General features: G+C 32.8%; 1 protein-coding gene across 2 annotated transcripts; it reads left to right on the top strand.

Annotated features, from left to right (window-relative positions):
• The first annotated feature begins 113 nt into the window (after nucleotides 1–113).
• On the top strand, nucleotides 114–7,482 carry LOC108720460 (lisH domain and HEAT repeat-containing protein KIAA1468 homolog). 2 transcript variants are annotated; one of them, XM_018444484.1, is made up of 16 exons: nucleotides 114–317; nucleotides 444–644; nucleotides 878–1,036; nucleotides 1,116–1,468; nucleotides 1,564–1,677; nucleotides 1,843–2,087; nucleotides 2,323–2,633; nucleotides 2,825–3,111; nucleotides 3,364–3,694; nucleotides 4,137–4,290; nucleotides 4,575–4,698; nucleotides 4,937–5,207; nucleotides 5,545–5,680; nucleotides 6,008–6,207; nucleotides 6,364–6,625; nucleotides 6,958–7,482. In XM_018444484.1, exons 1-16 carry the CDS (start codon nucleotides 272–274, stop codon nucleotides 7,103–7,105), a joined length of 3,342 nt encoding a protein of 1,113 aa, XP_018299986.1. In that variant the 5' UTR covers nucleotides 114–271; the 3' UTR covers nucleotides 7,106–7,482. The 2 variants fall into 2 exon arrangements, with proteins under 2 accessions (XP_018299986.1, XP_018299985.1); XM_018444483.1 differs by having other exon boundaries at nucleotides 3,364–3,711; nucleotides 4,121–4,290.
• Nucleotides 7,483–12,724: the final 5,242 nt, after the last annotated feature.

The following is a 12,724-nucleotide window of genomic DNA, read 5'->3' as shown; positions in this document are numbered from 1 at the left end:
CGTCGTACGACGAAAATCGGATGCAGTGTGAATCCAACATTAGATATGTAGAGCATTGTTGAGTTTATTGGCGCTCAAGTCGCCAATCTATATATCACAATATTACCGTCTGTCAGATGAGTTGCCATTTATCTGTCTTATAAATAATCCTTTTCCGTTATATACGTATGGTATTTAATGTCAAAGCGGTGTACTACGTAAGACAGACTAATATTGTCTCACGTGGATATGTCATTCCTTATCCTTACAAGTACCTGAATGCAGTAATATCATGGCTAGTATCGTCGAGGAAATATCTTTGCCCGCTAATAACAGAGGTAACCTTCTTGTTACAATATATGCTGATTGTGAATCAAACAACCATCGTTGAGAAACAATTACAACTGCAGAGTGATTAACTGCAGAAATACTCTTCACGAATACTATAATAACTGTTACTTCAGGATATGTCGCTCCAAAGACATCGATATCCTACGAGGAGATGGCAACGAAACTTCTCAACGAGAAGCTTTTCTTGACGGCTTTGGAACTGCATGCTGAATTATGCGAAGCTGGCAAGGAGCTGCCCATCCTCAAGGAATTCTTCTCAAATCCAAACAATTTCGAGAGCTCCAATATCAAACCAGAGCCGTGTACTTCAATGCGTATGTATCTCGTTAGTCGCAAAATCAGATTTACTTGGTCAGAACCCTAACGTGTGGTGAATGAGGCAATTGTCTTATGTAAAAAATTTGTAAACAATCTTAATTTACAAACCGATACAGAATTTTTACATCATGCTTATGTTACTATCCTTAAATCTTTAATAATGCAGTGTTATTGCTTAACGATAAACAGATCATTATAAATAAAACATTACATATAAATGAAATATTAGCCAGATCTTCTAGTCAGGCTACCTTGGACTCGTTGGATATGACTCGATATTCAGAGGATGGAGCTGGCGTTGACGAAAGAGTAGCCATTCTCGAATTTGAATTACGCAAAGCCAAGGAAAATATTTCCGCGCTACGTGCTAATTTGACTGTAGTAACAGGTATGTCTCACTTCAATGATAAAACATCTTTTAACTTGTAATACGATTTTTAATTAATAATATACAATTAAAATTTTAGAATTGGAGGGTACATTGAAGACACCAGACAAGAACTCTGAAAAAAATTTGATTACCGAGCTGCCCATAAAACCACATGAGCAGCGAGCGCTGAATTTTCTCATCAATGAATATCTGTTGGCAAGGTCGTACAAGCTCACCTCGATCACGTTCAGCGATGAATGCGAAGAGCAGGATTTCGAGGACTGGCAAGATGTGGGACTAAATATTCCCAAACCTACGGAATTGTTGCAGATATATCGGGAATACATGAGAGCCAACGGATATGACAAACTTCCGTCTATAAGCGTCGCTGTGCAAACAGACTTTGTTATTGAAGATGTTGAGGAACAGAAGGATGAATCTTCAGAAATGGTTTGTTACTTTAATAAAGCTTCAAAAGCTTTAAAATATTTAAATTCGGGATTGCTTAAATTTGCGAATTCTCTAAGAGCTCTATTTTTTTGCAGGCAGAACAGATTGAAAGGTTGCAGCAGCAAATTGCAATGCTAGAGCAAGAGAAAAACGCTCTCCAGGAAGTTATTTCATCTAATAAGGAAATTGTTATAGAAAATCCGATAAAGGTAAGCTAACTAACTAGTGCTTTTTTCTAATTTATAATTGGTAACAATTGAAAAATTATACAGGAACAGATCATATAACGAATGCTTATTATTTGATCATAATATTTCTTTCTGTTTTTGAAGAATTGATATTTCAGTTTATTGTAATTACTGTTTTACTTATAGTCAGGTAGTTGTGGAACTATCCGTACCATTAATTCCAACTCTACAACTCCTGACAAGTTTGAACTACTTGAACCATTACCAAGAGATATGTCAACCACTACTCAGGAACCAGAAGAAGACGATAGCGTTTCTGCGGTAGTTAGTCTGGACGAAACAGATCCAGGAGACAAAGAGTGGACTAGACTGCAGTTACCTAGAGTAAATATTACAGAGAAATCCTCTGTCCTACCAACTGCATCCTCCAGGTTATTTTATACTACTATACACATTTTATTTGTAAAAACATTAATGTAATTTGTTTATTTAACTAGTCAAAGTTGATAAGCAAGTGAGAAATAATATAAAAATAACAGAAACTTTCTTCCAAGTTATAAAGAAGTGAAATAATTAAATTAATTGTTTGAAGAATACGAAGATTTTATTATATGAAGATTTTTAAGTATTTAAGATATGTTAATTGTACATTTGTGAACATTACAGAAATTTGCCGAATAAATTCAAGTCGGAAATAGTGACACACTGCATGGCGAATGTTTCGGGGTCATTAATATCCTCAATGGGAGAATCATTAAAGCACGGAATCACCCGGGATACATTAGTTGACATTTTAGCATATACTCTGCCACGTGTGGTACCCAATATTATCCTTAATAGGCGCGAAGAAATTATTCCTCTGATCCTTAGTGCAATTCATCTCCATTCCAATTCTAGTGAGAGGGATAAGTTACTACAGATGCTATTCAACTTAAAGAAAAGACCGCAGGAGGATGAGCGACAAATGATATTGGCCGGTTAGTAAAAAAATATACAATTTAAATTATTTTGATTAACAGACTTATTATAAATAAAATTCGGTTTTTTTTTTTTAGAAAAGAAGTTGCGCTTGTGTAATGTTGCAATGTATTATATAAAGAACACTTATAATTAACAATTTTTTTATTTACTGAATAAATCTGTTGCTGAAAGTTTATTTTTATATCAGGTTTAATCGTCATGGCGAAGCTCGCAGAAGAGTCGCTGGAAACGGAAGAAATTCTAACAATTTGTTGGGAACAAAGCCAGCACAAGTATCCAGAGAGAAGATTATTAGCTGTCGAATGTTGCTCTGTGTTGGCATCCTATACATCAGCTTCCATCAGAAGCTCATTAATGCTGTCAATGTTGCAACAAATGTTATTGGAGGACAAAGATCCTGTTGTACGAACTAGTGTAGTGAAAAGCCTCGCGCTACTTATAGCTTTGATGGATGACCCTGATAAATACTTCCAAGTAAATATCTTATTGTTTTATATATTTTTTTATTTTTTTATATATTGTTTCTTTTATCATTTTTATAAATTTATTTATATATAGTGTTTATTATCTGAAAAAAAAAACTTGGAAGACCTTCAGGAAATTTTCAGGTCATTTCTTTCCCATATAGCACACTTTATTTTATTTTTCTGGAAACTGTTTTACAAGATTTTAAAATAAATACCCTGTTATATTTTGTATTGATACATTGTTACATAAAAATTGCAGTGCGAGGAATTAGTGTTGACAGCACTCCACGACACGTCGTCGATGGTCGTTGAGACAGCATCGTCGGTATTATTACCGGTTTTGGCACAGTGGGCATTATCCCTAAGGAGGTTGCATCTAAACCTGCTACCACGCATAATCTCAAAAGTTAAGAATCAGCTAAAGCTGACCCACTCCCAGACTTCGCCAAACAAAAAAGATTATGTCGACGAAGAGAAATTGACGCCGTCGATCAGTATTCTGCAGTGCATCTTACCCTATACAGTTTTGTGCGTTGCCAATACCGATGCAGTGCGAGTCTGCATCAAAGACGATACATCACCAGATTTGTGTGAGTTATTAGAGGAAGTAAATATCAAATAGGAAGTACATTTCAGTAATTGCAAAATGAAATAAATGATAGTCAAGTAGAAAAATGAGAATGAAATTACGTTGAAATATTGCAAGATTTAAAAGTTTAGAAATTAAAATAATTAAAATTACATTAAATTTGAAATAAAAGTTAAAATTAAATTCACTTTGGAAATAAAAACTAAAAATTTAGAACATCTGAAGAATTTGACATCTACATAGATGTGTGAAATATATTGAAAGTATTTAATTAAATATTTAAAGATTTTTTTGATGGAGAAATTTTATGTTACAAATATACATAAAGGGGATTTAAAATCTCAAAAATATTGTCAAAAAAATTTATAGTAGTTTTTGTATAAAGCTCATAAGCTCGCACAAAAACAAAAGCACAAAAGTTTTCTAGAAACTTTGTGGTGCAGCCGAGGAATTTCTGGCGTTGTGTCACTCCAATATCATCGACCCGAGAATATTCTACGAGGATTCCGTCGACGTCGGTGTTCTTCTCAATACCTTCTTTTCCAATTCCTGGGAGGACGCATCTTGGCCAGAATTAGAATGGTTTACGAACAAATTGTGAATATTGTTTGTTTTATTTCTATAAGATATTATTTCTATATTATTATTAAATAATTATATTAAAAATAATATTAAATAAAATAAAGCATTATATATTTTATTAAAATTACAAGTTGCTTCATAAAGATTGATTTTTTATATCGTTCAATTATTTTTTCGAATTATAAAACGAATTACAGCTTTGTAAAACTAAACATTTCTAATACGAATTTCCAAAAGTTTATTTCCTTTTTATTTCCTAAGATATTGATTTCAAAGTGCACTTGCATTCTCTTTTACAGAGTATTTGAAGTTTTGGATATGGTGAAATCTGTGGACGCAGCTCAGGAAAACGTTCTAAAAGCCCTTCTCATGTATATTTATTCGTTGTGCTTGGGTTTTGGGAAATATATTACACAATCAAGGGTAAATATAAGATACTATTTCTATAGATAGAAATATTATCAAAATATTTATTCTGATGACTCAGATTTATTAAATTTTGAATTATGTTTAAATTTTTGAATCCTTATAGATTCTTTGGATTAGATAGATAAGTTGTTTCCGCATTCTTGAATTTTTTTAATTTTTATAATAGTTTTTTAAAATGTTTTTCAAAGTATTAGCAATTGCTTACGAATTTTATGAATATATATTGTTTCAGATCCAGGCAGTATTTTCCTTGGAAGTATCAGAACTTGAGAAGCAATTGACAGCATTATCGGCAGATAAGAAGAATATGAGCCTTCCGTTGATTCCAAGTTACTTAGTGATTCTAAGTACTTTCGATTCCACGGAGCTTGCAAACTATTTCAAACAATTCCTCGTAGTTTTATCTATGAGCGGCACTAGTATATCTTGGTTGCAAATCGCAGCTAATATTTTATGCGCTCGTGAACAGACACAAGAATATGTGCTTTCTAGTCTATGGGATGGTTCGTGTCTTTTTCTATTTTACATTTCTTTTCTATTATTGTCATTAATAGTTTTAATTAATAGTTTTAAAATGAAAATATCATAATATTATAAGACTTTAAAAAATCTTATTTCTGATTTAAACTATAATTGTTTTATTAAAAAGAATTCTTCTATAGGAGAGAATACATGTATTATAATAATATATATGTTATATATTATATTACATTATATTATGTATATTAGCGAATATTTTATTAAATATATTTTCTTAGGACCAATATACATATTTCTCTTATAATGTTCTGCAAAATATTTTGAAATTATAGCAACAAATTTAAAGTTTTTTCTTTACAGGTGTGATGCATCAGAGGCCCTCTGTAAGATGTGCAACAGCAACACTATTCGGTTCCATTATAGCGCACATTTCAGACCAACTGGCGAATACCAAGATCGTACCAGCCATTGTAACACTCGCTAGCGATCCTGAAGTGTAAGAGATCTTTCTCTATTTATGCATGCATGTGTATCTGAAATTCCATTTCATTCCTTAACATACTATTAGTTTCTTATAAAACCTTTATCATTCCAAAATCCTTAAACGTATAATAAATCTAATATATATAAATCGTATAGTAAATCTAATAATATAATATTGAATCTTGTAATTTTATGCACCAGCATCCGCGTTGATTCTTATATGCCTTTATTTATGAGAGATATAAAATTATTTACTTTAAAATATGTCTAACGAATCACTTTCGGACAATATTAATATTTTTCATTTTGTGTCATGCAATAATTGAATAAATATCTTTAGTGATGTGCGTTGCGCTGCAATCTCCACGCTAGGCCGTATAATAACGGAATGCAAAGTGAGGGAAGCACGTGATAAAGGACGTTTAACATTGGAAACAATCGCGAAGGATCCTCAAGAACTCTCTCAAACTTTGGCAACATCATTAGTATCCACATTTGCAGTCATCGCTCCTATTTGTCCGCAGAATTATATAGAAAATAGTACGTTATTCTACAATATATGTATTTTATTTAATTTGAGAAATACACTCCTTAAACATAAGAGTGAAATACGAATTTTCTATTTTAATTTTGATAAAAAATTGCTCTTATTAAAATTTTATTATTATTGTTATATTGAACTATTGTTAATTACAGTAATAGCGACGCACTTATCAACGATTGCATCGTTCGCGCTTCAACAAAGCCATAAGATTGAATTGATAAACGCGTTGGTGGAGGCATACTCTGTACTGGTTTACTGTCCATTAAGTAGTCAATGCGTTTCCGGAGTAGTACTACCGGGATTAAGGCATCTTGAGACACTGGTAAATCAGTGCCTACCTCAGCAAAGAGATGCAGTGCGTTCTTTACTCAGAGAAGCAGAGTCCAAGCAGGATTTATCAAAGCCCATAGACAGGTATTGAATAAAAATAATTTTAAATTTGTAAATATATTTAATCGTGTTTGTAATAAATCATGAATTAATAATAACTATATACATACAATAACAAATGAAAAATCTTTTATTAAAAATAAATATAATTTTATACTTTATTACTAATATATTATAATCTGTATTTGTAATAATCTTTAAATCTGGTTGATTTTTTATTTTTGGTATCTTTGAACATCTTTTTAATGTTGAGTATTTTTCTAAAAACATTACACTCATTAACTAAAAGATTGCAATATTTTTTTCAATAACACATAGAGTGTTTAAACATTTGTAAAAAGTTATTCTCACACCAGGACACCCTCGACAAGTTCCGGACTTTCCCTGTCGATGGCGACGGTGAATGTCGGTCAAGGTGTCGAGGACATGCGTCAGAGGATGAGCAAGATCTTTCAACATAAAACCGGATCACCTGGCATACCGAGTATTTTCCGCAAGAAATAAGCTCCTCTTTGTCTTATGGTGAAATTGTGACAGAATCGAGTGTCACATCGGTGAAAGGCTCGCAAGAGCAATCAATAAGGTTGTTATTAGACACATAAATGTATAATGTTGTTTTAACGAATGTTAACTTATTTTTTTATTGCGCTAGCTTTGTAAGTGGACGTGTAAATTATTTTGTTTAAATATTAACACGATCTAAGGAATTCAGAGGTGAAAAATACGAACGTTTTTCATGTTTGATAAAACTCGGATGTCCATTCAGTCAGTGTCTGCCTTTTCAGCATCTGACATTTTCCTGCTCACTTTCCGATGATTCTCACGCAGCTACCTATACTTATGACCTTATTGCAACCTTTTATATTTTATAATAATAAAATAGCGACAAATTTAACATAAATTCAACAACGGATGTTGTCAAAATTAAGTAATTTTGTTATACCATTTTGTTAATTATTAACATGTATCATTTATAAGAGGAAAAGTTGTTCACTGACAACAAATGTTCGATAATAATTATTAAAAATGACAGAATAGGATCAAAGTTTATTCTCGCGTTTATCACCATTACTACCTCAGAAACAAGAAAATAGACAACAATAATTCCTGTAAAATATAACAAAATGGAAATATGTTTTAATCACTGACTTATACGTATATAAGTCTGCGGTTTCAATAAAATACACTTACAATCGATAGAACTACAGACTTATACAAGAGAGTCTGTGGATAGAATTTGTAAAATATAACTTATAAAAAAGATAGTCTTACATAACGCATAAAAAAATGAACCAATAAAAATCCTTAATTTCCTTCCTTTCCATAAAATAAAAGACTGATTGATTAATTTTCTTATGCGTTATGCAAAAGTCTGTGCTCTGGAAATGAATTTCGCCATAAAATTTATGTATAACTAAATGCGAAATGAGCTATGTACACAGTTATAACAATTATCAAATTAATAATATATAGAAATAAGTATACAACCAATAGGAAATAAAATCCATAGGTCGCGCAAAGCTGGATCTTTAGTGCTTAAATCATTCGGTGTGAATGTATACGTATCAAATCCTGCTAAACTACGTGCCGAATTGATTTTTCGGTCTTGTAATAACGCGATACCGATAGAAGTACAGTAGTAACATCACAAATTAAATTGTCTAGCAATTTAATAATTTGATACTCATAGGCATCTCAGAAAGATGTTAATGATGCTGATAAACATTAAAATCTAAGTAAATAATTTATTGCTTATAGGCTTTATTTTCCTATTGGTTGTGTATTCACATGTACGATCCGGCAAGATTCTTGTATGTAGAAATGAATATGACTTAATTTCTCTTCAAAATAAAAAGATAATTTTTGGTATATTTTATAAGTCTATTCTATCGATTGCAAAATTTTATTGAAAAACTTTTCTATTGAAATATATTTCGCAAGAATTTTTGTGTTTTCTCGTTTCTAAGGCAGTAGTGGTGAGTGGCCTTAAAAAGAAAGAAAAGAGAGAGTAGATTCAAAACGCAGCGATTAACAGTAATTAATGTTTAATTTCGAAATCTGTCACTTTACATAGTAATAAACAAACGTCATAGATCATATCATATATCATATCATATATATCGCATATCATATATATATAATACACAAGTGTTTTCCTCGTAGAATAGTTTACAAAATCAGACTTTCTAGGAATACACATCCTGTTGCGTCCTTCTCTTGCTCTGGTTCTGTTTTCTTCATATTCTTTTTTTTTTCTTTTTATATAATCACAGCTTATCCTGATGCGCCAACGAAACGTTGCTATTGTATATTTTTCTTTCCCTTTTCAGTTTGATAATTAATCGACATAATCGTCGGAGAGAGTTTTGCCGCGATGCGCTTGATCCCGATGGACAATTACGGGATCGAAGTACGTTTCATTATCTCTCTCTCTCTCTCTCTCACACACAGTGCAATTTTCTGTGAACATCGTTATGCGCGACGCCGATTTATCGGAATTTTTTTCGGAGGATTAATTTAAAAAAAAAGACCTGATCTCGGAACCCGGGCGGATTTAAAAGCTCGATCCGCTAAGACTAAAACTCTTGATTTCAGCGGCTCTATCAAAATCACATAAATAGCACACAATTAGCCGTATAATGCACTTAAATTAACGGGCAAAGTACTTTCGCAATATCTTACTAATTTCTCTCTCTCTCTCTCTCTCTCACTCTTTCTTTAACTCATTTAAGATTCAAAAACGCTATTAATCATACAGGCCCAATATTTATTTTTCTTTCGCACCATCTCTCTTCCGCAATTAATATCTATAGGCGTTATAGATCTCTTGGTCTAATTTTCATTAGCCACAACTACAATTACACCGCGCTCTTTGTCTCCGCGTGCACGTGTAGCAATAGCGGAAAGCAACAGACGCGCATTTGCGTACGTGTGAAGATAGAGGAGAAGGACAAAAACGGAAAACATTGAACCAAAGAACCCGTGTTAATTCAAAGGAAATTGGACTGGAGGTCTGATGGATCGTTAAAGAGTCGTTCGCGCGTGTATCAACCACAAGGCGCGCGATTACGCGATTTGCTAATTTTTGTACCCTCCCCCCCGCCCGAATTCCTTACGAATCCGCGATGCGAGAGTCGACGACGCAAGTCTCAATGTAGAATCATGAAACGCACATCGCGACATTACATTACGCACACATACATCAACGTATGTATAATATATAATTAATGCTTAGCCTATCCCGTTTTTTGTGTGTGTAGTAGTATACATATGCGTATATAATATATATACATTGAATATATTTTACTACATCGTTGGAGAGTGGCGGCAAAGCGGAACCGCATCCCGGAGAGAACCGCATACGGTTCGTAAAAAAAAAATATATGTATATATATATATATTTATAATCTGTATATCGCCTCTCGTATATTATATCCTTAATAAAACGCGCTTTAGGACTCGCCTAGAGCACAACGTGTGCGAATTGAAACGATCCACATCGCCCCAATCCGGCGCTTCCGCTTCATCGACGATCGACGATTGATCATTCTCTGGCGCATCCGCTACTTCTCTCGGACGATGCGCTTCGCGGATACAGAAACCGGGACATATAATATATCTTTCTCTCTTTTTCTCTCTCGCAGAAATACGCAGCGGATGACAAATATTACGTTAAGTGATTTCCAGAGAATCGCGCGGTGAAAGATCATTCCACGGAATTTCTTGGTTCTTGCCGACTTCCTAGGAAAATCTCGCATCGATTCCGCGTGACGAACTCACGAATCACCGTGAATCGGGAATCCCGCAACTCTTCCTCTTCGAATTATGTATTTTTTTTTTTAATTTATTATCATCTTAAACGTTGGACTCTCGTATAACTGGAATCTTCGGTCCTTCCTACGAGCGCCTGTTGAATCGTCTTGAAAATTTTTAGTGTTTCGCCCATTGTCGCTGTATCTTAACAATAACAGCGCGTGATCAGATGTATCTCTTATTGTTATCGATGTATCTTTCTTACGGAAACGATGAATCTTAGAACCAATTTTTTTTTAATCCTGATTATTAGTGATTTTTTATTCTCAAGTTGTTAAAAAATATTAATATGAAAATTTGAAAGTGTTCAATACGTATATGTATATAGAGTGTCTCCGTATAAGTGGCCACTGCTTTTTATCTCGTAAACAGGGATAAAAATCTAATAATGTAATATCAAATTAAATGGTTCTAACTAAACTCTATTACAAGCACAATAGTCACTTAGAAAAATTACCCATGTTAGAAAACAGGGATATGCATAACTTTTGCACGATAAAATAAATACTTTGATATAATAAAAGTTATTTGTTCATTATAACGAATACAATGATGCCCGATATAACAAAATTATTTTACAACAAATTATATAAATTATTTTGATTTAATATGTTTTGCGATTACTATCTATTCAATTTTTGCCCTGTGATGTGACCAACTTCTAATTCTTGCATTGACGATTGACGTATTAATATTATTGTCATCTGATCAATGCGAGATTTGTAAGTTTGCCACAAGGCCGAAATTGAAAAGGTATTAATTGCCTGCAAAATTTTAAATCGAAATTTTGTTATATCTAATATAAATTTCTAAGTGATCACTATATATGCCTACAACAGAGTTTAGTTAAAACCATTTAATTTGATATTATATTTATTAGATCTCCGTTAGTTTACGAAATGAAAAGGGGTGATCATTTATGCGGGAACATCCTGTGTACATATACATACATATATAAATATATATATATATATATACACGCACACACGCATGCACACACACACACATACAGGGAATGTGTAAAGCTTAAGGATAGATTCCTGAGATCATTTTGAGACGAAAATCCCAACATCAAGATGTCGAGACTACAATCGTAAACATTTAGTGAATCATACCATCTAAAGTTCGCGCGTTCAAGTGTGATACATACGCGAACTATAGACGATATGATTCACTAACTTTAAATGTTTATAATACAGTGATATTCAAAAACATTTTGAGAGATATTAGGATCGTTTTAAAATCTCAGGAATCTATCTTTCAGAATTGATACAGCTTTTACGATATCCTGTATATAATATACGTATTTATATATATATATATATAGAAAATGTTTTTTTCAATGCACACGATCAGCTTGTTAATTCCAAAAAAATCACAAGAATCCAGGGGAATGTCTTTCCAGCACTATGTGCGTATACGATTCTCTGAGAGTCGATATTTGTCTGACATATCATTTATTTGATTTATTCAACTCAATATTAACAGAAACAGCTGACAATCCTATTTTGAAACGCCCTGTATACGTGTGTATAAATGAAACGGCAGCATCATAAGTTCAAAGTATAGCAGTATGTACGTCGACACAACGTTATCTTGTTGCATCCCATTCGAGATCGATTTTTCATCCTTTTTATATCTTTCTTTATACCTCTTTTATATATCTTTTTTTTTTCGTTACATTTCGTCAATTCAAATCTCGCAAACGCGTATAATCGATAACAACTAAATAAATATATATATATATGTATACACATATATATATTTATTTATTTGTTAATAATGTCTCCCTATCTCTCTTGCATCCTTTTTCTCGTTTTTTTTTACTTTTATTATGTGTGTCTGTGTGTGTACGTGTGTAGGTACATATGCATCATCGTAACACCTAAAGCCAAAGCTCCTGCTTATAATAATAATAATAATAATAAAATAATGATAATATAATAGCAATCAAATAGTACTAATTAATATTAATAGTGGTAATAGATAATCAATAATATACAACATACTTTGAGGCACTTAAATGCGTGCTCAATTTAGTCGTCTCGATTCTCGCAATACTAACTACTCCGAATTAGCAAATTCTCTCGCGCACATTTTTTCATTCTCTCCTTTTCTCTCTCTCTCATTCTCTCTCTCTCTCTCTCTCTCTCTATTTCTCTCTTAGCCGAATAAAAACGTGACCCTAAGATTTCTCAATGCATCTCATGGTCAAAGGGTCAAAATAGAAAGAATAATCTAACAAAAAAGAATCGCGACACAGCGGAGAGTATAATGGGCGGTTAGTTAAAAAAGAGTGGGGGGGGGGGG

The sequence above is a fragment of the Mycetomoellerius zeteki genome, unplaced genomic scaffold (genome assembly GCF_001594055.1).
Source record: "Mycetomoellerius zeteki isolate Tzet28-1 unplaced genomic scaffold, Tzet1.0 scaffold150, whole genome shotgun sequence".
Lineage (NCBI taxonomy): Eukaryota > Metazoa > Arthropoda > Insecta > Hymenoptera > Formicidae > Mycetomoellerius > Mycetomoellerius zeteki.
This window is presented reverse-complemented; position numbering and strand designations above follow the sequence as displayed.